The 26030-nt window shown below is 46.6% G+C and overlaps 2 protein-coding genes across 4 annotated transcripts; both read left to right on the plus strand.

Annotated features, from left to right (window-relative positions):
* The first annotated feature begins 310 nt into the window (after nt 1–310).
* Nucleotides 311–6775, plus strand: LOC140282736 (sodium- and chloride-dependent GABA transporter 2-like). The gene is made up of 15 exons (XM_072377284.1): nt 311–341; nt 538–729; nt 1360–1494; nt 1585–1725; nt 1805–1892; nt 1968–2100; nt 2201–2335; nt 3350–3453; nt 3552–3676; nt 3758–3870; nt 3960–4097; nt 5189–5291; nt 5434–5534; nt 5700–5870; nt 5997–6775. The coding sequence occupies exons 1-15, from the start codon at nt 335–337 to the stop codon at nt 6171–6173; spliced, it is 1863 nt and encodes a 620-aa protein (XP_072233385.1). The 5' UTR covers nt 311–334; the 3' UTR covers nt 6174–6775.
* Nucleotides 6776–7406: 631 nt separating this feature from the next.
* Nucleotides 7407–24893, plus strand: LOC140282735 (ubiquitin carboxyl-terminal hydrolase 15-like). 3 transcript variants are annotated; one of them, XM_072377281.1, is made up of 22 exons: nt 7407–7516; nt 8239–8366; nt 8859–8989; nt 10394–10520; nt 12899–13044; nt 13864–13925; nt 14217–14306; nt 17317–17464; nt 17646–17819; nt 17957–18115; nt 18234–18458; nt 18548–18631; nt 19352–19446; nt 19527–19715; nt 19801–19919; nt 19999–20280; nt 20456–20526; nt 20635–20750; nt 21096–21245; nt 21665–21768; nt 21907–21995; nt 22304–24893. In XM_072377281.1, the coding sequence occupies exons 1-22, from the start codon at nt 7428–7430 to the stop codon at nt 22664–22666; spliced, it is 3141 nt and encodes a 1046-aa protein (XP_072233382.1). In that variant the 5' UTR covers nt 7407–7427; the 3' UTR covers nt 22667–24893. The 3 variants fall into 3 exon arrangements, with proteins under 3 accessions (XP_072233382.1, XP_072233383.1, XP_072233384.1); XM_072377282.1 differs by lacking the exon at nt 14217–14306; XM_072377283.1 differs by lacking the exons at nt 7407–7516; nt 8239–8366; nt 8859–8989; ... (2 more) ...; nt 13864–13925; nt 14217–14306 and adding an exon at nt 15608–17047.
* The last annotated feature ends 1137 nt before the right edge of the window (nt 24894–26030 follow it).

Here is a 26030-nt window from a genome sequence, read left to right on the forward strand (position 1 = left end):
GTTTGGAATAAAAGAAAAAATCATCTTTCACGGTTTCTTTCATTGTTTCCTCTGCAGAGGTGCTGCAGCTGAAACTGTCACAAGAGACTGAGAGGTCAAATGTCATCCTGTCGGACTCTAATGTTGCACCTTATTTTAACTGGAGAGACACGGAAGGTGATGTACTTTGCTCGGGGGGGGGGGGGTGTTTGCAGATGAAGGGACAGAGAGCGGAGGCTGGCCTCGGTTTAGCATTACAAACCCCCGCCCCCTTTTGCCAGCCACGTTAAATACTAAAACGCGAGCATTTCCAGATAAACCTCCAGATACGGCTTCGGTTGGAAGTGCCGCAGCAATGAAAGGTAAGCCCTTCATCAAGGAGTTCCCCTTGTTGTATTTTCTTCATCTCATTGTATGGAAGCTGCTCTGCAGCCCTGCAGCTGGCACCATTTGGCACTTCTGGACCGCCTAAAGGGAAAACCGGGAGAATGGCTCAGATCCAAACCACCTTCTTACCTGTACAGCCTGCTGCTATGATCCCTCTTTGCTGTTCTGTAGGAAACTCTGCCAAAGCAGGCCTCCCCAATGGCAACAACCGCGTCAAGGACATGCTGCCCCCCTCAGAGGAGAAGATGGAGGAGCGGGGCCAGTGGAGCAACAAGCTGGAGTTCATCCTGTCGGTGGCCGGCTCCATCATCGGCCTGGGCAACATGTGGCGCTTCCCCTACCTCTGCTACAAGAACGGAGGAGGTGAGTGGGAGAGGATGGAGGGAGATTCCACTCGGTTACAAGTTAAAGCGCCGACGTGTGCGAGGGGAGTGTAAATAGGACTCTGGCATGTTTGGGAAATGCCAAAAGAAGTTTGGTTAAAATGAGAATAAATGCAATCAAATTAAATCAAATCAAACATCTGTTTTTCAGAGGGAAATTTACTTCATCTCAGGTAAAACAAATAAAAGCAGATGTAAGTCCAACCGGGTTTTCAGCCGTGCTCGTGTGGCCGCCACACTGAATGCCCCGATCTTTCCATCCCTTCGTGGGGTGGCAGGCGGGGTCAGGGTCAAGGGTTGAGCGGGGTCAGACAGCTGTTGTTGCTTCTTGCTCGCAGCAGCTGTTCCCACAGAGAGGCGGAAATCTGAGCACGCCAAACATCATCGAATTCCCCACGGGGCGTCAACAGCAAAGCTGAAAAAAGAGCAGCGGCGTGGGCTGAAATGCAACCTGTGGACATCAGAAGGAACCCGCTTTAAAGAAACTTAGTGTTGAGAAGTTCTTGTAGAAGTTAAACCTCGACTGCGTGCGTTATGAGCGAATTAGAGTTGAACTTCTTGCATAAAAGCCTGGTTTAAGTGTGATCCTGTCCTCTCTTTCTCCGCTCAGGTGCATTCCTCATCCCGTACCTGATCTTCCTGTTCGCCTGTGGCGTTCCCGTCTTCTTCCTGGAGACGGCGCTGGGTCAGTACACCAGTCAGGGCGGCATCACCTGCTGGAGAAAAATCAGCCCCTTGTTTGAAGGTAAAACCGCAGGATACTGGCAAAGCGTGACATTGGGATTGAATAATAGTGGAACTGACCGCTCCGTCTCCTGAAATGTCACCTGTGCAGGTCTCGGCTACGGCACGCAGGTGATAGTGACTCTGCTGAACTTCTACTACATCATCGTTCTGGCCTGGGGGATTTTCTACCTCTCTTTCTCCTTTTCTTGGGACCTGCCTTGGTCGTCCTGCAACAACACATGGAACACAGGTATCAAATGCACATCTGAAGTCAAGACTTCACACACGATGTGGCAGGATTTCTAAATGTTCCCCTCCCCCCTCCACAGAAAACTGTGTGGAATTCCAGAGGAGGAACACCTCGGTGAACCAAACCATCGATCCAAACGCCACCTCTCCTGTCATGGAGTTCTGGGAGTGAGTTTTAACTCTTTGTGAGTCGGTCACAGTGATCTGGGGGCGTAACTGACGTGTCCCACCTCTGTCCCACAGGAGAAGAGCTCTCAGGATCTCTCCTGGCATCGACCACATGGGCTCGCTGAACTGGGACCTGGCCCTGTGTCTGCTCATCGCCTGGGTCATGTGCTACTTCTGCATCTGGAAGGGGGTGAAATCCACGGGAAAGGTGGGTGAGACGGGATTCAGTGCTTATCCCCGCCCACAGATTTGGCGTGAAGGAGCGTACTTAGAGGAGTATTTCTTGTTTGCACACTCTTCCCACTCAGGTGGTCTACTTCACCGCGACCTTCCCCTATCTGATGCTGATCGTGCTGCTGATCCGAGGAGTCACCCTGCCTGGGGCCGGGATCGGCATCCAGTTTTATCTTTACCCTGACCTGGGGAGGCTGGCAGACCCACAGGTACTGCCACGTTTCACAAGCAAGAAAATCTGCTAATTGCCTCCCACAGAGCCTGGCGTGGTGTTAGTGAGGAAATTAGCACAAAACGCCCTCTAATCTAATAACAAAATTCCAACATGTGCCTTTTTCCTGCATTTCTCCTTGCGGAGAAGTGCAGATGTCCCATGGTTCTCTGCTGGGTAGAGTAGTTTCTGCTGGGTCCATCTGCTCTCAGCAAAAGAGGCGATGACCAAAGGCATGACACGGGCCAGGACCCCGCTGAGATTGTAAACACGAATTCCACACAAGCTTTAACTGGCTCTGCTTGGCTCAGAGTAGCATTTTAAACCAGAGAGACTCCCCCGTCTTTATTTGATTCAAAGCACTTGTTTTTCACTTGTGTCGACTTTTAAAAAGCTAATCCTACTAAATTCAATCCAAATCATTCCGCGCTGCTCGGGAAGTTTCTTCACATTTATATTTATGGAGGCGTGAAGTGTTAATCAATGCTGAGACAAAGAAGATCAATAAACCATCGCTCCTTCGCACGAGTCAATGATTACAGCTCAGCACGTGCCTCCCTCTTGTTATCCCAACACGCCAGGCACGTTGGTGTGTTTACAAAAGACATGAAGTTAAAGACGACACATTTATTTAATGCCTTTCAACAAGCGTTTCAGCTCATAAAGGCTTTTTGCAGTAATTCCGCTCTTTTTAGGGGGAATTTGTGGGGGATGTCACCATTTCAGTTGACTGTAAATTGCACAATGATCCAAGAAAGCCACCCAAAGACTTGTTTTCAGATGTATGAGAGTGAATTCTGTAGGTTTTCGTAGCCAAATGGCTGCATGGTTGACTGCACAAAGCAGAAATGATAATCTGCCATCTTTACCTTCAGCTTCCTTCACTTTTTACAGGAGCGGAACATTTGAACAAAGGTTTCCCAGACCTTTGCATGCAGGTGTATATAAACCCAGGCAGATGCGTTTGTTTCGGTTCAAGCAGCGGTTTGTCTGAATGTTTTCTCTGTGTTAGGTGTGGATGGACGCTGGCACCCAGATCTTCTTCTCCTACGCCATCTGTTTGGGCTCTCTGACCGCTCTGGGTAGCTACAACAAATACAACAATAACTGCTACAGGTGCGCCATGGAAGCAGCGTTGGCATTCTTGAACAGACTCAACTTCTTGTGATTATTTGAGGCTTTACTGTGCTGCATTGTGTCTCTGTGTGCTGCAGAGATTGCCTGTCGCTGTGCTTCCTGAACAGCGGCACCAGTTTCATGGCCGGCTTCGCCATCTTCTCCATCCTGGGTTTCATGTCGTATGAGCAGAACGTTCCCATCTCAGAGGTGGCAGAATCTGGTGAGGCCACGTGACGGCTTCACTCTGTTTCCTCTTGGGTCAGAGTTTAGGTTTTCTGCATTGTTTTTTCTTTTTCCACAGGCCCTGGCCTGGCCTTCATAGCCTACCCCCGCGCTGTGTCCATGATGCCCTTCTCCCCTCTGTGGGCCTCCCTCTTCTTCATCATGATTGTTTTTCTGGGGCTGGACAGCCAGGTAGACGGATCTTTGATCTTTTTGGTCTCAGGAGATAATTAAATGTGGAGTTTTACCTCCTTAACTTTCTATGCCTGTCTTCCCCTCAGTTTGTGTGTGTCGAGAGCCTTGTGACAGCGATAGTGGACATGTACCCCGCTGTGTTCCGGCGCAAGAACCGCAGGGAGCTCTTCCTGTTAGCCGTCGCCCTCTTCTCCTTCCTCATGGGCCTCATCATGCTGATGGAGGTAAGGTGTCACACTCTGGGACCACACAACAGACATTCAGCTTCTTAAAATGCTGCAATTTATGCCAAATATCTTGCCAAAAAGGATCAAATTACCTAAAATATGACGTAAACTATCAAAACTGACGCTGTGTAAAATGTAAATTAAAGTTGGGACGGGGAAAAGTAAGTGGTGCTTAAAGAGTTTAATCAGCAACAGGTTGGTACCATTAATGGGTATAAAAAGTGCAGCCAAAATCCAACTATTATTTTTACGATCCAATTCAAAATCAGCTGCATTTCACTTTTTATCACTTTTTAAACGAGTTTTATTCTCACAAAAGCCTGTAAGAGTCCAACATGGTTGTCATGGTTTCACCTCTGCACAGCTGGAAGCATGCATGCTCTGCAGAGGTGTCAACAAGTCATCATTTTGTTGTAAGTGTGAGGAAGACAATAACTTTATGTGCAGTTTTACGCCATCAGACAATTTTAGTTGATGTGACTTTTTCACTGATTCTTCAACCAAAATGTTGTTATCTTCCAAAAAAGATGTCACTAAATATTGATGGGCCAAGGTTTCATGGCTTTATCGCCAACTTACCAGTCGTTTGCTGTTCCGCACGAGTTAGGAAAAGTCACGTGAACCAGATTAAGATGGACTCGTGGACAAAAGCGAGAGTTTAAAACTTGAACAAACACCATTAAAGCAAAGTTCAAGAGGCAGCCGCAAGCTCACTATTTCTTTGAAGGTTTGGCCTTAAATTCAACAGCTCAGAGAAATCTACACAAACAGCAGGAATAAGACGATGCAAGTTACTATTTGAACCAAAATGAACTGAGTAATGTTCAATATTATTAATTTTAACCTTGTAGAGTTGCAGGAAAAAGAGCTGAAGAAGCCTCTGCCTGAACATACTTTGTTGTTTGACCACTATAACACGTATATAATGAACTGTGTCGTTCATTATATGAAGCGATGCATAAAAACCTGCAGGATCTCTTTCTTTTCCAGTTAACTCGTTCATTTTCCTTTTTATGCGACAAACAAAGTGCTAATAGAGTTTTTTCAAAGCTTGTAAAGTCAAGTTAAGTCATTTTTTATCTCTTTAGGGTGGCATGTACGTCTTCCAGCTCTTCGATTATTATGCAGCCAGTGGCATGTGCCTTCTCTTCATGGCCATCTTTGAGACCGTCTGCATTGCTTGGGTCTATGGTAAGCAGAGGACATATGACGCAAGGCTTTCTTTCATCTCTCAGTGTGGATGCGCCATTTCCTGCGCATCCTTTCTCTCATTGCTGGCTGCAGCTTTTAAGGCACAGCGTGGTAAGACATGGTCTTCACTGTGTTTTTGCAGGTGCAGATCGCTTTTACGACAACATCGAAGACATGATTGGCTACCGCCCAGGACCTTACATCAAGTACTGTTGGTTGTTCTTCACCCCGGCCACGTGCATTGTGAGTATCAACAAACAAATTACTCACTATCAAGGCTTTTCTTCAAAAATTGCAGCTGCAACTAAGAGGAGGCTTCCTCTCTTTATGGTTTCCTCTCTTTTTCTCTTTCATTAGCAGAAATTGGAATAACTCTTTGGTTTTAATAGCTGTAATTTTCCCCTGCAGGGTACCTTTGCCTTCTCCCTCATTAAATACACTCCTCTGAAGTACAACAATGAGTATGTATACCCATTGTGGGGCTATGTCATCGGCTGGCTGCTCGCTCTCTCCTCTATGGTCTGCATCCCCCTGTGGATGGTATACAAGATCAGCACCACCCAGGGAACCTTCAAACAGGTATGTTTAATTTAAGATAAACGCATATTCATCTACGGAGGCTTCAAATCTTTAATTAAATGAACTGTATGTCTCTAACTGTGGAGTTTAATCAGCATAAGTCTTAATTTAATCTGTGTCTTACAGCGCATCCAGCTGCTCATCACACCATCTGATGATTTACCCAAAACCAAAAGGGAGCAGGAGAGGCTGCTGGCCATCTTTGCTCCTGAAGGAGACGCCACCAAAACTACAAATGGCTACTTCCCTGTTCCAGAGAGAGACTCCAACTTATCAAGCCCCAGCAGTGACGTGAATGTATAGGAACCAGACAGGGCCACATCCCTGCCTTCACTGTAAAGATAACTGCAGCTGCCAAAACAAGACAAAAATCAACGAAAATAGTGTCACATGTTGCTGGTTTGGCATATTCATACGCTGAGTGATGAAAAAGTAATGTCCCATTTACTGATTTACCTAAAGGTTTAATTTACTTTCAGATAAATTACAAAACAAAGCTGAAATCTCTTCATTGATTGGCACGTTCATGTATATGGGGCAATATTTATTTGTATCTCTAGGAAAAGTAACAGAAAAATAGGTTAAAACATGTTGGACACCAGTGGATACAGCATCTTCGTGAGTTTTCTTTATACTAAGTCATGTTTGTAAGATAATGTTGTATTATGACAGATGATTGGAGAATTTACAGGAAATCGCATAAATTGTTTTGCTCTATCGCAGACATGTGAATACATAGAAATATAGAATAGCAGTAAACATTATACTGCATTAGAAACTACATGACCACAAAACTAACTTGGTGTATAAACTTTAGTTTAATTTGTGTTAATGTAACATAATATGACTGTACAAAGAAATGTGAATCTTGTAAGTATGGTTTTAAATAAAATTTGTTTCTTGTCTTGCATTGTCTTTGTCCTCTCACTGGGGGGAGCTTTATTATAAATCCTGACCTAATAACACAGTAGTTTCATTTGCGGTTCTGAGTTTGAGACAAAAAACGTCAAATTTCAGTAGATTTTTTTGTTTTAGGTTCTCCTAAACTCTCCATTTGATTAAAAAAATGTAGGAGTATCCATCTAACCATCCGATTTTATTCCTAATTTTGCTTGGTTAACGTCTTAATGTCTGGTTGTATTAAGGCGCAGCATTTGTTGTCTGATTAAATGTTTAGATTACAAATTTTGCCCCTAATAACGCAAAGTAAACTCCCCCTAGATCCACACAATGTATCTGGAGGCACTGTTTTTTTCACTTCCTGTATTACATACTGGTTTATGTTAGTTTAATTGTTGGGAAAATGGCGCTCCTTGCTGGAAAAACGAGTGTAAAATGTGAAGACGTTATTATCAGTTTCTTAAGCGTCCAAAAGCATTAGCAGCAACAATGATGGAGCACTTTTGAACCATTTTCTAGAACTATTCCACCACTGGGTGTCACGCTTCTGCCGCACCGCCGCTCAGTTTGTGATTGGCTGAAACAGCGACGTCACTCTACGTGCCTGAATGACGTCCCACAGTTTCCCACAATGCAGCGGGTGATGTCCAAGGAAAGATGGCGGAAGGAGGAGCGGCTGATCTGGATACCCAGAGAGGAGAGGTCGCGGCACTGTTGAAAACACAGCTAAGAAAAGGAGACACCTGGTAAGACTTGAGCTGAAATCTTGTGAAGGATGCGGCGCGGCCGTCGGCTGGCTCTGCCGGGGCTGACAACGCCACGAAGGATATAAAAAGCCGAGGCTCGGGCCGTGTTGACAGTGAGCGCTGAGGTAGCTAACGGGAGCCCGTCCGTTTCATATGTGTCAGCTTGGCATGCTAGCGGTGGCTGAGCTAACGCTAGCTGGTCGACTTAAGTGTGTCCCGACAAACCCCGCATGGCATTTATATGTCAGATTCAGGCCGTTATATTCAGCACGTTTAAATCACAATCTCGCATTTGATCCATTGAAACCATTTAATCAAAACTACTGGTAGCTCGTCCTGCTCCAGCTAGGTAGCAGGGTAAAAGCTAATTGGTTAGCAACCGTCGCTCCAAGTGGTTTTCTTGTCAGTGGGTTCATTCGTCGACTTTAGCAGGGCGGAGTCGGAAAAGAAGCACCTGTCAAAATATCAGAGCCAGCTGGCTGGGCTCGCAGCAACCTGAACTCAACCCAGCGTCAAGAAAGCAACTGTTACAACTATCGGGCGGTCAAGTATCAGCTTGTCAGAATCACATTTGTTTCAGGGGCTGAGGGCTACGTTACCTGAAGGTAGCCTGGTGTACCCTTTAAAGGTTGTTTTTAAAAATGTCACCTAAGCTTGACTGATAAACGGTGCCATCCTTGCTCTACAGTAGCTGGATTTGACTCTGGTTGCCTTCTCCACAGGTACTTAGTGGATAGTCGCTGGTTCAAACAGTGGAAGAAATATGTGGGATTTGACTGTTGGGACAAATACCAGATGGGTGACCAGAATGTCTACCCAGGACCAGTTGATAACTCTGGTCTTCTCAAAGGTAAGACAATCGATGTCTCATCTGGGACTGTAAGCCTCTCCTAGTCTTTAGTATAGAATTTCTGCTCCCCATCACGCTTCTTCACAAATGTTTGGATCTTTTTCCTTCTCTCGTGTTCCCCGTTTCTCTGGCTATGGTCGATGGCACCAACTGTTTGTCTCAAAGTGCCTAACTTATGATCTCCATCAAAGCGGCACTTTTCTTAAGATGGCAGTGGCAACAGATGTACACAGAAATGTAATTAGAATAGTAAGCTAAAAGTTCACAATTGTGACAGCCCTGTCTGTTTGGAGCTTCATCTTTCTGGAAGTACCAACAAAGAGTTCAGAGAAATGGGCACAAAAACAACATTGTCAACTGGTTCTATAGAGTAGCCTTTTTTGGGGGGTATGTTCATGGAAAGCTCTCCGTCATCCCCTTTTTTTTGTGTTTGTATTGCGTAGTGTTAACCCTCTTAATGTGCTCTTCTTTCCTCCCCACCTCTCTGTCCAGATGGGGATGTGCTGGCCATTAAGGAGCACCTCATTGATGAGCTTGACTACATCCTGGTGCCAACAGAGGGCTGGAATAAGCTTGTCAGCTGGTATGGACTGACAGAGGCTCAGGAGCCAATCGCACGCAAGGTAACAGATCAGTCTGTCACATAAAATGATGAAAGGATTTTATAGAAGGCACGTGTGGTATAAAAGTGCTTTGGTGTGATTTACAGCAGTGATTGAGATGAGTAGAGCTCATATAGAGTGGCTGGAAATGGTTTAGAATTGAATGATGCTGGTTTGTTAGTTATTGCTTGACTTGATTTGTCATTTCGACGAACAAATACGCTGCACACAAGACCAGGAAATTGATAACATGGTAACATTTTGGGTGTGGACCGAGCATGAAAAGGAAGTAAGAGTGACGGTGCTTTACATTAATTTCTGTCTTCAGCGGCTGGTGTTTATTTCAGGTTTGATAAACACGAGTTTTTGCTGCGTGTTGAAGTTTATTCGTGTGTGGAAAGCTTATCAGGTTCTCCACTTCAAATCTTGCTAATCATGGCATCATGGCTGCTGGAGGAGGCCCCCCCCCGTCACCTCTGTCATTCTCTCTCTCGTTCTCACCCCCTTACATTGACCCTCCCTTTTTGCCTTGTTTGTCATGGGACGTATCGGGTGGCCGGGGGGTTTCTATTTTCAGGCAACGTTCTGGATGACTGAAAAGCTACATGGAGCGATCCGCAAGACACAACATGCAGGAGGTTCATTATTAGTCTTCCTCTTTTTTTTTTCATTTCGCTCTTTGTGGGGGGAGCACGAGTGATTAGAAGGGATTCAGGAGGATTGTAGTCAAAGGTTTGGCCTTATGGTTCCTTCCGGAGTCCTCTTCTGGTTTGATTGCCAACACCGGAGGAGCGCTCCTGCGTCCTTGTTTTTTGAAGTGGAGGAATGCAAGCTGAGGTCACACTGAGAGTAGCAGCGTGAAAGCTTTCGAGAGGCATAACCAGTGTGGGAGAAGGCGGGGTGGGTGGGGTAGATTGTTCTGCTGGAGTTTGGTGTTGTGTTGGACTGAAGCTCCGAGCCACCAGACACATGGAAGTTGTACTGAGCGGTTGGATCGACCCACTAAAATATCTGGGTTTGGATAGGGGAGGGGTGGAGGGAGAACCTAAGCTGCGTGTGTGTGTGTGTGTGTGTGTGTGTTGGAGGGGCTCAGCAGTGAAATAAATAGGCCGGGACCCCTCAGCTGTTTCCACAAGGTGCTGCTAATTTAGGCTCCTCACTCACTCTGTTCCTATCGAAGCACTTTAGTCCATATGACATGTTACAGGTTTAGTTTTACCGTGTCGAAGATTTGAGGATGAGCGTTTGGTCGCTTTAGCCGAGGAAGCTGCATTTTCATCTGATCCAGCAATATTTTGGCCACACCAGATGCTGTTGTAACCAAAGTTTTTTGTCATTCACTTGTGTTTTGTTGTGTTTTTTTCCTGTCAAAAACTTCTGGATTCTGGTGTAATTGTGTTAAATGTGGCTTTGGTTTTGTGGCAGGTGGTGGAACAGGGTATGTTTGTGAAGCACTGCAAGGTGGAGGTGTACCTGACGGAGCTGAAGCTCTGTGAAGACAGCAACATGGACAATGTGATCACCAGACGCTTCAGTAAAGCCGACACAATAGGTAGGCGTGAATTCCTCTGCTGTAACTGCTGCTGATGGTTAAGTTGCTCCACCAGTACTTTGGGTCATGTTACATCATGAGGAGTAAGTCTGATTTTAAATTGCCATTCTTCAATCATTTTCGCCTGTCACAAGTTATGAATTTCCAATTTCCAATTTGTCTCCAATGCACCATCAGCACAGATTATTAACATCTGTTACAGGAACAAACATCTGTGACATTTTCTTAGTGCTAAAACTTAAACAAAACACAGGAATGGAGCAGCAATCAAACCCATTTATATGAAGGATTCTTCAGGGCCACAGTTGTCAAAGGAGGAGATCAGTGGGTCCCTAGAACGATCTGCCTAAAGGGGGCCGCAAATTATTGGATGAAAATTGTGTTGTGTAATGTTTGCCTGGGCTCATAATCCCTCCACCTCACAGATTATTCAAGTCTGACTCAATCCAGATAAGATTTGAGGGCCCAGAATCATTCTTCATACAAGTAACTCTCACTGGAACAACACGCATCGCACGTATTTGTGACACAAATCATATTTTAAAATCTGAGTTAAAGATCGCCTTTCTGTTTCCACACAGCCCAGAAAAATCTCATGAGTCACATAAATGTAAAACAATCCGATTTAAAGGGGAACTCCGGTATTTTTAAACTAGACCTTATTTCTGGCATGAAATGCGTTCATCTACTCACCGAGAACAGTTTGGTGAAAGTCGGCGTCCTTCGGAAGATATTTAGATAACTGGAGATCCATATAACGGAGTGAACGGGGCTTAGAGGATGCAGCCTCTAAATAAGGCATTATCTGTCTTTATTTCACCAATACTTTAAGGAGAATGAATGAATGAACGTGTGCTATAGCTCTGTTAGCTCATAGCTGCTGTTATGTGGCTACTTGCAGCTATAGGAGAGCTAACGGAGGGATTTCTACACAGGCACTCTACTGGGACCACTTCATCCACACGCCCCCCTGCAGCACAGCTTATTCACTCCGTGCTCTGTGACAGTCGGCTAACTTCACACAGAGTTTGCTGCTGATAGTTTTGTGCAACATGGCAGGATATTTATCAGATTTTGACAATGTGAACAACGACTTTGAGTAAGATGGACGTTCTTACCAGAGTGAATGAGCTGTGCTGCAGGGGGGCGTGTGGATGAAGTGGTCCCAGTACAGTGCCTGTGTAGAAATCCCTCCGTTAGCTCTCCTATAGCTGCAAGTAGCCACATAACAGCAGCTATGAGCTAACAGAGCTATAGCACACGTTCATTCATTCATTCTTCTTAAAGTATTGGTGAAATAAAGACAGATAATGCCTTATTTAGAGGCTGCATCCTCTAAGCCCCGTTCACTCCGTTATATGGATCTCCATCCATCCATTTTACTATACCGACAGTCCGTTAATCGGGTAGCGGGTGGGCTGGAGCCTATCCCAGCAGTCATCGGGCGAAAGGCGGGGTACACCCTGGACAGGTCTCCAGTCCATCACAGGGCCACATAGAGACAAAGGAGACAAACCGCTCACACTCACTCCTACGGACAATTTGGAGTCACCAATTAACCTGACATGCATGTTTTTGGATATATGGATCTCCAGTTATCTAAATATCTTCCGAAGGACGCCGACTTTCACCAAACTGTTCTCTGTGAGTAGATGAACGTATTTCATGCCAACTGATTTGATGCTCGACGTGTTGCAGCATGTTACGGGGGGGCTGATACGGTTGTGAAACTGTTGCTCTCGATCAGTTAGAGCTTGATGTGATACACAACCGTATCTAACTTTCTCTGGACTCTTAGAGGACCAGGCGCTTAGCGGTGGCTGCAGCCACTCCTGTGCACTTCCTGACTGGCTTAAGTCTTCACTGACATATAAGACGTTTTAATTCCCAGATCTTTGCCTCCATTATCTCTCTCCCTCCCAAAGGAGATGTAATTAATTTAATCTCCTCGTTTTCTGTGGTTACGCTGTAAAGACTTTCATGTCTCTGTTGTTCCTCTGTGAAAGAAATGATACCTTCTCTTTTTTTGTTGTTTCTCATCTCATATTTGTGGCAATAATACTCTCACATCTGTGGTTCGATAAAACAGGAAGGAGGGGAACAAAAAGAGATAGTAGATGAGTAAACGCAGCTCTGTTGGCTCTTTATTACCTAATTAACCTGATAAACGCTTCAGTCTTTATGACTCATACACAAGACTGTTTAAAAATCAAACCAAGTTGTGCTTTTCATACACAGCAAACGTGAAAATGGCTGATTCCACTGATCTCTTCCTACCCTGACCTTTGCCTTTAATCACTACACGAGTGAATTATTTAACAGCTCAGCATTAAGCACACCGAAGCCGTCTTTAATGTCTTTTGATGATGTTGCTGCAGATATGATCGAGAAGGAAATGAGGAAGCTTTTCAGCATCCCTGACGAGAAGGCGACCAGGCTGTGGAACAGGTACATGAGCAACACCTTTGAGCCTCTCAACAAGCCTGACAGCACCATTCAAGATGCCGGCCTCTACCAAGGACAGGTAGGAACATTTGAAAAGGCCCGAGGGTTTCTGTGGCTGGAGATGGGCGACATACGCTTTAGTTTTAATGCTCGTCATCGGGTATCTTTTCCTGTTTGTGGTGTCTTCCAGTCAGACTGTTTATGCCACATCAGAGACTGAATCCTAAAGGTTATCATGAGTAGCAGAAGGATTAATATCCGATCCCAGCACCCGGTTAAAGCAACCAAAAATGGGGTCAAAATTCGATTCCTCAGCCCTTTATGATAGAAGTTTATTCTTCTGTTTGACGACCAAAGGCTCACAGCCGAAACTTGTGTGTTTCTTGTCCTACATTACATTGAATGGCTGTGAATCAATGAGTGCTGGTATTCTGTTTGTTTTAAGTGTTTGCCAGCTGTCAGCGTACCCAGTCTTTCACGTTAGCCATTAAAACTGCGCCCGTCCTGGAAGTTAACTCTATACAAACTGATTTATTGCAGAAACCTGGTCTTAGATCACAGGCAGCAGCTTCTATTCCAGCTGGTTAATACCAGCAGATGAGATCCATTCAGGTGTTTTTACCTATTAGGAAAAAGTGTCTGCCTCTGTTCAAAATGTGGGCGGAGTTTGAGATTTTCAGAGTACAATCGGAGCTGAATTACTCATCAAGTTCTCTTGTCAGATATGCCTCGAAACGCAAGGCACGCGTAGATAAATTCAACAAGTAAAACAGCTTTTTCAGCCGCTCAATCTTCAGTTTTTCACTGGAGCGCAGTATGATGTGGGATGCCGGTGCTGAAACATTTAAGTACAGCAGCAGCAGATGGAGCTTCCTTTTCTTTCTGCCGTCTCCCACAGGTTCTCGTAATAGAGCAGAAGAACGAGGATGGCACATGGCCCCGAGGCTCCACGGCACCCAAGTGAGTGAAGGCCCCGTGACTTAGCTGCTGTTTGGCTTGTAGTCGGTTTGAGGGATAAACGGTGACATAGCACAGGAGTCGCTTCTCTGGGAGGTGCCCATGCTTTGTCACTGCACCATCTTCAGAAATCTGTGACTTTGCCTCAGTCTGCCTCCTCTGCTTGACCTTTTGTTGCTGACATATCACTTTATTTATTTTGAATTCATCAGTTTGATTTGATTGACGCGCATCTTTCTTGAAGAGCTGCTTATTTTCCACTCTAACTCATGATCTATTCTTTATCTTTTGAAGGTCATCTGGTGCTTCCAATCTCTCTGCTTTGCCAAAGATCTCGCCTTCATCTCTCACAAACAATCATAACAGCAGCTTCAACAGCAGGAAGTAAGCCATAGTTGTGGGTTGAATAGCAAAGGGGGGGGGTTGGGTGCCAGCAGCCAGAGATGGAGCCTGAGGTGAAGCTCATCTGGTGGGAAATTCGGTTAAAAAAGTAAAGAAATAGAGGGTGATCTGTATCATCGAAATTTAGACTCATTCTACAGCTCGGTTGTTCAGCTTTTTCTTGTGCAGGTCATCTCTGGCTGTGACTTGGGTGATGAAGCCTGTGGTGGTGCAGCTCCGGCTCAAAAAGAGCTGATAGCACGGATTGATCTCTTGGAATTACCTTCAGAGACAGCACTGCTCTCTTAAAATGGCCCTCTGGCGCCTCTGGGTGCTTTACTCAGCGCTTGATTATGTTTGGTGAAGGTTTACAGCTAGTTTTTAAATGACATTCACATCATAGCGTGTCAGGAATGTAGCTTCAGATGCAATTATTTCCACTGAATTTAACACCACAACACCAGAGCTGGTTTGTTATTTATCTTTTCACGCTGACGCAGATTGCTTGAAAGCCTGAGCCAGTTTTCTACTTTGCTTATTTTTCTTAGATTTATTGAGGACACACTGAGGCATCCTCTGCGCCTTTAGATCACTTCCTCCTTTGACTGAGTTCACACTCGCTGTAGCCCTGAGAGAACAGAAAAGCTGCAGGCCCCACGTTTGTTTTAAACGGGGGAGTCTGATGATGGAGTATGGATGTCCATGCAGAGGCTGCAGGAAAGGAGGAGGGGGGGGGGCTTTGCTTCAACTTTTGCATCATGCAGCCAGGCGTTTGCTTTAATGTGCATTTTTTCCTCTTTACCTTGCAAGCTCATTGTTAAAGCTTGCCTGAATGTTTCTTTAGTCTAGCAAAGCACTTTTTCTGTAATGGAAATCGATGCACCGCAGCAGGAGTTTCAAAGATGATGCACAATTTGTGACTTTTAACCTGGTCAAACAGAAACTCCCATCATCAGTTTTAGCATCTTTATCATCTGAGTCTGTACCTCACCTTAAACATTCGGCACCCAGAGGCGCAGAGAGCGCTGCTTATCTGCAGGTGGAGCTTTCTGCCTTTGCTCCCAAATGGAGGTTTCTGTCCCCTCCATCCACCTGATGTGTGTGTGATTTACTGCATGTTTGAGTAAGTGTGCATACAGGTCAAGCGCAGAAATAAAAGCATAGAAATAAAAGCTGGGCCACTCAAAAAAATCAATATTGGTATATAGGCAGAGCTCAGCCTGCATATAAGGTTATAAATTGTTGGGTAATAGCTGTGCGTTGTATGATTTTTACAGCGGTGTCTTTCTGCTTCGTGGTGATGGAGGGACTGAGGGAAATTAGATCTTTACTCTCAGCAGCTCTCCCATCCCTGATTGACCTTAGTTGCAGCGCTGTCGTTTCCTCTCAATTATGCATGGGGCCTCCTTTTTCTTTTCTCCATATTAATTGTTCCCACATTACATGGTACGTGTCTCTGATTTTGCGGTGTGAGGCCAGTTGGTTCAGCCTCAGCAGGGATGCTCTGAGCAGCAGGAAGTGTCCCCATCAGGCAGCCTGCCTCCGTCTCTCCCGCTCTGCTCCGCTCAGCTCATTGCGATGCACACCTTCTGCAGTCTCAGTGACCTTCAGAACAGATTTCATCTTCCCTTGCTTCCCATCGCCCGGCTCTGATCACGCATGCTGCTCCCGCGACACAACCAACCCGTTCCCTGGGTTTTACTTTATTTATTTAGCGCATCTCTTTTTAAAGCTGTAGCGTATTAAAGGGCATGGAAGGGGGAGAGGTGGGAGAAGTGTCATAGGGTGCATTTTAACAGCAAAACAGTTCAAATGAGCTGGATTGGGATGCGTGTGCTTGTGTAGTAAAAGGCGATTTGTTAGGACAAACGTGAATTACACAGAAGTGAGTGAATACTGCAGCCTCAGCTGGATGCAGTGGATCAGCTGCTGCCTCCATCCCCATCTCATTTCTCTCGTCAGCCCCCCGCCCCTCCCTTTCTACTGTCCTCCCCTCCCCCCATTCCCTGCCTCTCCCTCTTTCTCTATCTCTGTGCACCTCTAGCTTCGGTAGCAGCAGTCTTGAGCATCCTCGCTGCTGCTATAAATATCTGCAGGCAGCCGTAGAGCAGCAGAGAGCAGCAGGCAGGCCGGAGGGAGGAGCAGAGGACGGGACGGGACAGAGTGAAGGGATCTGAAGCGTAGAGGACAACAAGATGACAGGCTGTCAAGTCTGAAAAACGATAAGGGCAGAGATGAGGAGAAGGGAGCTGCTTAGTTAGCTGCAAGGACCACAGGAGTGTGTGCTTCTGTTTTTGTGTATTCATGGTTTGTTGGAGTTTGTGGACCGAATTCAGGCCTAAACTTAATCTCGACTCTGTTCAAACTGCTGTTGGACCTGTATTGGATTGAGCTAACTTAAAGATAGGACTCAACAGTTGAGGCTGGAGCTGGACTTTCCTTCCCGCGGTCTTATAAAAACGCGACTTTACATGTGCCGGATGCAAACAGAACTCCATCCGGGCTGCAGGTCGTTCAGTTTCTTGCGGACATGCGGGCCAGCGTGGGCCGGGGGAGGGCTGAGATGTCATGCTCCTGTGTTGCTGGTGGTGCCTGAGGCCTGAGGCGGTGGAGCTGGACAGCAGGAGGGTGGACCACCGCGTGTTGAGCCGAGAGGACCCCGACGCCACCACCAACACCACAGCGGTGCCCTTTGACCAGTGGGAGTCAGAGTCGGCCACCGCTGCACTGCCGGCCTCCCAGAGGTCTGCTGATTGCTGCAGTTGGCAGGGCCTTCCTTAAAGCTCTCACAGAGTCTCTGGGAAGCCTTTTGGGGGTGGGAGTGGTCATAGATTTGATTGTTTTTTTGGTCCTACAGTGGAGATGAAAGCTACTTACCTGCCTGTATATTATTTTACCAAAAACGATTTATGTGGATGGTTCATTTGGAATATATGTGTGTAGATGGTATATTTATCTGTGCTTGTGACATCTTTTCAACCCTATGTGATCCATTTGTCTGCTTATTGTGCAGTGTGAAGAATTCGAGCTACAGCCTGCCGTCCTACCACCCCTACAGCAACTGCTATGACTACTCAGACCAGAGCAGACAGAGTGAGCGCTCAGGCCTGTGTGGGCTGTCCAACCTGGGCAACACCTGTTTCATGAACTCTGCTGTGCAGGTAACAAGCATGACGGGAGTCTGGACCTTTCTTCCAAGTCTTCCAGTGTTTGTTCAGGGTTTACAGAAGCTGTAAAAGGAGCAGCAGCTCATAGACTGGGATGTCAGGGAGTCTGAGGTTCTCAATTTGTGGCTCGTCTGTTACTGATTTTTGTTCTGCTGTTTCTGCTTTTGCACCACAGTGTTTAAGCAACACCCCCCCGCTGACGGATTACTTTCTCAAAGACAAGTACACGGAAGAGCTGAATGAGGACAACCCCCTGGGCATGAAGGGGGAGATCGCCAAATCCTACGCTGAACTTATAAAGCAGCTGTGGTCGGGCAAATACAGCTACGTGACCCCGAGACCCTTTAAGGTGATCTTATGGAACAAAGAAACGTTTAAATCTCCACATATCTTCAAAAATGCACTGTTGCAGGGTGATGATGAATGGATTAAGGTTGGCAGCTGTTGATGAAGGCTAAAACTGAAGTGCTTTTTTCCGTTTTCCAGACCCAGGTGGGCCGCTTTGCACCCCAGTTTTCAGGCTACCAGCAGCAGGACTCCCATGAGCTGCTGGCCTTCCTCCTGGACGGCCTTCATGAGGACCTGAACCGCATCAGGAAGAAGCCCTACATCCAGCTCAAGGACGCCAATGGACGGCCTGATAAGGTGAGGCAAGCAGCTGGTGGATGGACTAAAGTAAATGAAATACGATTGATTATCTCTGTCTGCATGTCATGAGTTCTCTGGAGAGATTTAGCTTCTTCCGTTCTGCTCGTCATCCCAGGTTGTGGCTGAGGAGGCGTGGGAGAACCACATCAAGAGGAACGACTCCATCATCGTGGACATCTTCCACGGCCTTTTCAAGTCCACTTTGGTGTGTCCTGTGTGCTCTAAGGTCTCTGTAACCTTTGACCCCTTCTGCTATTTGACGCTGCCGCTGCCCATGAAGAAAGAGCGGACCCTGGAGGTTTATCTCGTCAGATTGGACCCTCTGGCTAAACCTACGCAGGTAACACGACTTGGTCACAACTGAGGCCTGTTTTTGGTACAAATCGATGATCAAAGCCGCTAATTCCAAGCTTCTTTTTTTTGTTTTAGTACAAGCTGACCGTGCCGAAGGTGGGCTACATCTCTGATCTGTGTACCTCCCTCTCCAGCCTGTCTGGGGTGCCTGCTGAGAAGGTATAAACATCACCATCAGCTCCGCTCTGTGTAGAAGTCGGCCTCTTACTCATATTTAGGGGATGTGAATCAGAAACGGTGAAAACGCAGATATTTCCTCAGATGAAAGTCATTCCTTATTGATATTCACCACAGCTGTTGTTTTGTTTCTCCTTGAGGTTCTGCTTCTTTTCTGCTGAATTACATCCACTTGTAACGTCGCCTAAGCCAGGATCCTGTGGCGACTCTAAACCTCACATTTCTGTTTTTGTGCCTTTTAAAAGAAGATGGCTTCAGATTTCTCAGTTGTTGTCTCACTGGCTGATCCTCCAGCGGTTTTATTCAGGGCCTGGGTGTAAGATACACATTTAAAAAGTCCAGAATAGTGCAGCAGATGTTCGTGCCACCTGTTTTAAGTGTTTCTCGAACAGTTTCCAGCCTACAACACAACAATTCTCAACCATTATCAGTACATTTCCTCCTTTTTTTAAAGACTCGTTGCCACCCACTTGCAACCTGTAACATCTGAGCCAAATGACTGCAGTTATTCTGGGACTTCAGCACAAACCTGTGGATAAAAAATCTATTGAACTCTGTAAACTGCTTTGCTTTCTCAGAAAAAGGCCACTTTTCGGCCCACAAAGGTCTGGAACAGTCAGTGCGTCCCTTCCTGTTGTGGCCTGAGAGCAGCAACAGGAGAGGTGTTGAAAGTAAAAAATGTGGGCGTCTCTTTTCCTCCAGATGATTGTAACTGACATCTACAACCACCGCTTCCACCGGATCTTCGCCACCAATGAAAACCTCAGCAGCATCATGGAGCGCGATGATATCTATGTGTGAGTGTCGAGCTTGATGCCAGATTCTGATTCAGGCTGACGTTGTGACTTACAACGCTAACCCCGCCCCTTCTCTGTAGCTTTGAGGTGGCGGTGAACAAAATGGAGGACACAGACCACGTGGTGATACCGGTGCATTTGAGGGAAAAGTACAAGCAGTCGGGCTACAACCACACGAGCACGCCGCTGTTTGGACAGCCCTTCCTCATCGCCGTGCCCAGAACCCTGAGCGAGGACAAACTCTACAACATGCTGCTGCTGCGCCTCTGGTAGGCTCGTCCGTCTCAGGCTTAGTCACATCGTCCGATCCACAGCTGAGCTCATCCAGCCCAATCTGCTTTCTCTGTTTTCCAGCCGCTTCGTGCGGTCGTCTCCGGATGAAGACGAGGACGACTGCGAGGAGACGCAAGCAGCCAAACAGCACACCGTTAATGGGAACGCCACGAATGGACTGATGGAGGAAGGCTCGCCGAGTGAGTGTGGCCACACGATAAGTTCCACCCCGACTTCCTGTTTCAGCCGTCACGCTCATCTTCTTCTGCTCCCTTTTAGGTGAGATGGAGACGGACGAGCAGGACGACGAGTCCAGCCAGGATCAGGAGCTGCCGTCCGAGAACGACAACAGCCAGTCGGAGGACTCTGTGGGCGGCGACAATGAGCTGGAGAACGGCGTGGTCGCTCCACAAATCTCCTCCAAAGGCCAGCAGACAGCGGGGCACAACAGAAAGAGACTTTTTACATTCCAGTTCAATAACATGGGCAAAACGGACTTCTCCCTCATCAAGGAGGACTCCAGGCAGATCCGCTTCGATGAAGGACACCTCAGACTGAGCGGTAGGAAGTGGGCCGGCCTCACTGTCAAACTTTAAGAGTTCAATCATGAGTTCTTTTAGGATTTAATTCTAGCAAAGAACAAAAGGATCATCGGTGGTGTGACAGATGTGAAGTTTTCTGAAGTCAAATCCCAGCAGAAACTGAAGTTGTTTGCCTTTTCTCCACCTTTGCACAGACCGCTCTTATCTCTCTTTGGACTGGGAGCCAGAGATGAAGAAGAAGTATTTTGACGACACCGTTGTTGAGGTAAAACATTTTCTCAGGGCAGAAGCATGATTAGAGCAAAGGCAGCAATCCCTTTTGAATCAAATCAGATGAAACGTGGCATGTGTTTATGTCTGTGACCGCGAGCAGGACTTTGAAAAGCACGAGAGCATGGAGTACAAGCCTCAGAAGAAGGCTTTCTTCAAGCTGAAGGACTGCATCGAGCTGTTCACCACGAAGGAGAAACTGGGAGCAGAGGACCCCTGGTAAGGAACACAAGCCAAGCCAAGCAGTCACAGCAGCTGGCGACATGGGAGGGGTCTGCGTTCAGCCAGCTTCTTCTGCTCGTTGGACTTGTCATCGTTACAAAGTGGTTTGATGCGGATGGAAGAGAGATAATAGATTATAAGAGTCAAATAAATCCTTTTTGTTGTAGATAATTTGGCTTATGAACAAAAGAATATTCATAAGTGTGTTTTATCAGGATTTACTCAGGACTATCTCCTCTGTTTGGTGTGTCTGGAGTGAGTCACTGTGGTTTTCCTGCCGCTGAAGTGGAAACGCTGCGGCGCCATGTGCCCTCTCACCAGTTTGTGTTTCTGGGCCAACAGGTACTGTCCAAACTGCAAGCAGCACCAACAGGCCACCAAGAAGCTGGACTTGTGGTCCCTGCCGCCGGTGCTGGTGGTCCATCTGAAGCGCTTCTCTTACAGTCGCTACATGAGAGATAAACTGGACTCGCTTGTTGACTTCCCGCTCAGGTGCGCTTTCTTCTTCTGCGTTTTTCTTCTTCTTCTGCAGCAGAGCTGTGTGAAACACGGCACCGATGCTCGGTCTTAGGTCTTAAACTGTGGCCACGAACGGCATCCTCCCTCCTGCAGGAGCTGCATGTGTCGGTGTTCCACCTTAACACCAGACTGCAGCATCTACAGTGGAAAAAACACATTTCTGTACTTTTAATGCTTCTGGTTGAAATGAGTCGGTGGGAATCACACTTTCTGTAGCTGCTACTACTGAAATGTTCTCATTTATTCATTTAAACCTGTTAAACGAGTTCTCAAACACTATTTAGTGATGTCACAGAACACAGAAACATGTTTTTTGGTGCTGATGCTGTGTTGTTCGTCACCTCTGGATGGTGCTGTGCACTCAGATCGTGTTTCACTTTTCTTTTCTTCAGAGATCTGGACATGTCTGAATTCCTAATCAACCCGAACGCTGGGCCCTGCCTCTATGACCTCATTGCTGTGGCCAACCACTACGGCGGGATGGGGGGGGGCCACTGTAAGACAGGAGGATTTCAAATCCTCCTTTTCAGTTTTTTTACCTATGTTCATGACTTATTATGTAACATTTCAGTTTGTTTCAAGGCTGGACTCAATCAATCCGATAATTAACTTCCTGTACGTTTGTCCTCCTCAGATACTGCTTATACTAAGAATAAAGACGATGGAAAGTGGTTCAACTTTGATGACAGCAGCGTGTCTCCTGCCAGCGAAGATCAAATAGTGGTGAGCGTCCTGTTTTGCAGACTGACTGTTTGTCCTCATCAGACACATCTGCTGCTCGGGGTCATTTAATCAGAGTGATGCACATTAACTGTTCTAATTATCATTTATATATGACAAAGTGACCCTGCAGCTGTGCTCAGACGTCGCAGAAAGCACGCTTCATTTTCTGCGGTTGGGTCCGTTTGTTCCATCAGAAATTGATCCGAGCAGCTGTGATTGGTTGATGTTCAGGAAGTTGTTTTGATGGAAAAAGATGATTAAAGGAACGGCTTCTTGTGGTCATTTTTGCCCTGTTTTCCTCTCTGTAGTCCAAAGCAGGCTACGTGTTGTTCTATCAGCGCCAGGACACGGTGAAAGGCACCGGCTACTTTGCTCTCGACCGCGAGGAGGAGGAGGAAGAGGAGGAGGAGGAAGAGGATGGAGAGCAGCAGGAGAACGAGGTTGAGGAGCGGCAGGAGAGAAAGACCGTCTCCTCCTCTCAGGGGGCGTCCTCGGCAGCCGGCGCAGCCGCTCAGAGCGATGAAGAGGACCTAAACGAGAACAGGCGCGTGAAGAACGACAACGACCAGGAGGACGAAGACGAGGAGGACGAGGAAGAGGAAGAGGAGGAGGAGGAGGAGGAGGTGGAGGAACAGGCACTCAACCGGGACGTAACCATGAAAACCAACTGAGGTAAATGGGGACAGGAATAAATGGAGAGAGAGAATGGGATCTTTCCATCCAAAGCCATATGGACACACAGCATGGCGGCGGGCGCCACCGGCCCCACCCAGCGGCTCGGACTCAGCTGCTCGACGGGGGGAGCCTCTGCCGGGAGGACGGCTGGTTAGTCAGGGAGCTAACGGGGTACTCGACTCTAAGAAATCAGGGCCCTCCTCTGTGGGTGGATCACTGAGTGTTGGTGTGTGTGCGTGTGTGTGTCGCTTCATCCGTTTGTGCAGAGTTTGCTCTCTGAAGAGGCGCCGGGCGGCACCAGGGATCGCGGTCTGGGTCTCCCTCTGCTCTTCTTCTGTTGTTTTTATTTTTCTAGCAGTGCTTCGTTGGCATATCGTTTTAATATTATTTGCATTTTGTACATATTTTAAACACTGAATTATTTAGAGTTTTCATGATGCGCTGAAAGGTTTTGAACTTGCACAATCACCAACCATCCACCTTTTTTTTAACGTGTTGCCAGACAGCGTCACCACTCAGAGGGTTTCCTCTCAAACCGCTTAGGAAGCTGCCTTCAGAGCGCCGGCCGTGAGGCGCGTCTGCAGCCCGGCGTAGAGCAGTTACGCCCGTAGTTGTGCGCTTTTTATAGTGTCAAAAAGCCAAACTGTCCCAGCTTTGTGCTGCTGCTGCTGCTGTGATCCTGGATTTTTAGACCGATTATATCAATGCTGACACAAGCCTTAGTGAGTAAAGGTCCTGCTTTTGCTGTCTCTCTGTGGTTCTCTGTAGACATATTTGAAGGTCTGAAAGCCTAAAATAAAGCAGGATTGACTTGTTATCCAGTTAACTTTGCAGAATATCTAAACTTGTCGTGTTTGTCTATATTTTGGCTGCAAAGAGGAATTAGGAAACGCTGTTTTTGAGCCAGACTGCGGTGAGAATCTGGTGAAAAGTCAGCTGGCAGACGCCTCTTCAGCCCTCCCCACATGTGGGATGGAAAGCTTTACTGTGGCTCTGCTCTCTTTTCTTCACGCTGGAGGCGCTGTGAGATTAGGAACATCGGTGATTTCGCTGACATCAGATGCGTCGTCACCTCGGCCTTAACTCCGAATCTCAGAGCCGCCGCCTTTGCTTTGCACGCCGCGTCACGCTTCGAATGTCCGCTTATGATCTCACAGCCTCATCATCTCAGTTTGTTCTTTTCTTTTTTAACCCACACGAGGGCCAGAATGTACGCTGAGGGGAACGAACACATGTCTGCGACTGATGCCTTTTGATTTCTTTCTTTCCTTTCTCCCTTCTTGTCTTGTCTCGGTTTGGTTGAATGTGACAGAAACGCCTTCTTCACCCTTTGATGTCGGCTGTATGAATTCACGGGGTAAAAACCGCTCTTTTGGGAATCCTGAGCTTTGAGGGACGTGGGTGGGCTGGGGAATGAACCCAAACGGGTGGGGTGAGTCGGCCTAAAAGGCCTTTTCAGCTTCTGGGATCATGATACAGTGAAAATATTTTGTGGCAGATCGTTGCAGGATATTCCTCCATCGACGTAAATCGTGATGAAACTCTATTCTCCATGGTGGAGTGCTATGTTTTCCTTTTCTACCTGCTCTCGCCATTGTAAACAGCATCAGCGTACCTGTTGTCGCCTCAGAATATTAGCTTTGTACCATGCCTTTACGAGCATCTCTGTGCTTTGACTTCAGTGGGCGTCGGCCCGGCTCGGAGTCGGAGTCGGACTCGGCTCCGGCTCCGGCTCGGCTCCGGTTCCGGCTCGGCTCCGGTTCCGGCTCGGCTCCGGCTCGCCAGCGCCTCTCTTTCAGCCCGACTCACCCCACCCCGACTGAGTGAGATGTGACTGCTACTATAGGCTTATACAATATTGTACAGAAGAGTTCACTCTGTGAGTGCACATTTGATAAAGTTTATTTATTTATATGTAAGCATTTAATAATAAACAGACAATATATTTAAAGACCTTGGCAAGACCTGAACAGGCGCGTGTCCACACTTACACACCAGTTTGCAAAGTCTTGTCAGGGAGGGAATATTTTTTAAAAAAAGAGGATGATTCTGTTGTTTTGGGACTGTTTTTTGTAAAAAAGAGAAATAAATAATCCAGGCATCCTTTGCATGATGATGTATTGGGGGTTTCGAGGTTTGGCTGCACTTGAGTTCACTTGGGTTTACATTTGAAATGTGCATGTGTATTTATACACAATCTTCAATAAAGCTGTGTAAAGCTTCCTGTTCTGGTTTTACCTCCTTTGTGTCCTGCTTTTAGATGGATGTAGGAAGATAAAACCAAGTGTCACATCTTCAGTCTTTATAAGGAGACGCAGATCTCCACAGTTCACACAGTTTTAAGGGTCCCTTTCCATGTTTTCTGGCTTTTCTTTGGGATTAAAACGATGTATTACCACCTTAAATGTCACCCAGTAACCTGCCACCGCTTCTCAAACAGCAGCACTTTCTCTTAGGTTCTGGAGATGTATTCAAGGAAATGTCTTTTTATGTTTAAGGTCATGGAAATGTTTGGATTTGTTCGCTACAGGCAACAGGTTTGTAAAAAAAAGACCCAGTCGGACGCTGAAGCAACAAGTCGAGGCTGTTCCAACACTCAAAGGACACGAGTCTGAACCTCAGGCGGTGAGTGAAACCCTTCCAGATGTCTTTGTTGTGTTGGTAATGAGTGAAAAGGCAGCTCAGGGGGCTAACGGCACATTTGAGTTCATAAGTATTTAATAATTAGTCCTTGATGCAACTTTGGTGCTTCTCCAACCGCTCAGAAACATGGAGTTACTCTCACAAGCTGCCATAGTTCTGGCTCGAACATGACAGGTGTTCTGGAAAACTCTCCCTCCTCACACCCCCTGAACATTTCACCAATCAGACCCTCCCCCACCCAGAGAAAGCTCTTCTTCTTACATTATTAACCTATTTTGAGTTATTATGGGTGCAGAGCTTAAGACTGTCCACTTTAAATGTTCTTTTAGTTCATGAAATTGATTTGGTTCAGAGTTGGAAAGAGGTCTCCTCTCTGTTTCTGATGGCTTCTCTTTCAGCTGCGAGGCCAACCTGTGTGCTGCCCTGGCCGAAATAAACCTGAAAATAGATGAACTTTTACTTCAGTAGATATTCAGCTCGACATTCAGCTGCTCTCATGCGCCCTTTTAATATGAAGGCAACCAGCAGGTGGTGCAAATACGCAGTTTCTGATTCTTTTTCGCTGTTTGGAAAACCAGTCAGAGAGACACCTCTGTATTTTGCCCTATCTTTGCTCGTGTGGCTACGCCCCTTCTGACGTTCCCCGCGAATTTTATCCACGCCGCTCCGCCACATCCACTCATTCACCACGCTACCAGATATGCGGCGTCCACGGGG

The sequence above is a fragment of the Leuresthes tenuis genome, unplaced genomic scaffold (assembly GCF_036924035.1).
Source record: "Leuresthes tenuis unplaced genomic scaffold, fLeuTen1.0.hap1 SCAF_23, whole genome shotgun sequence".
Classification (NCBI taxonomy): domain Eukaryota; kingdom Metazoa; phylum Chordata; class Actinopteri; order Atheriniformes; family Atherinopsidae; genus Leuresthes; species Leuresthes tenuis.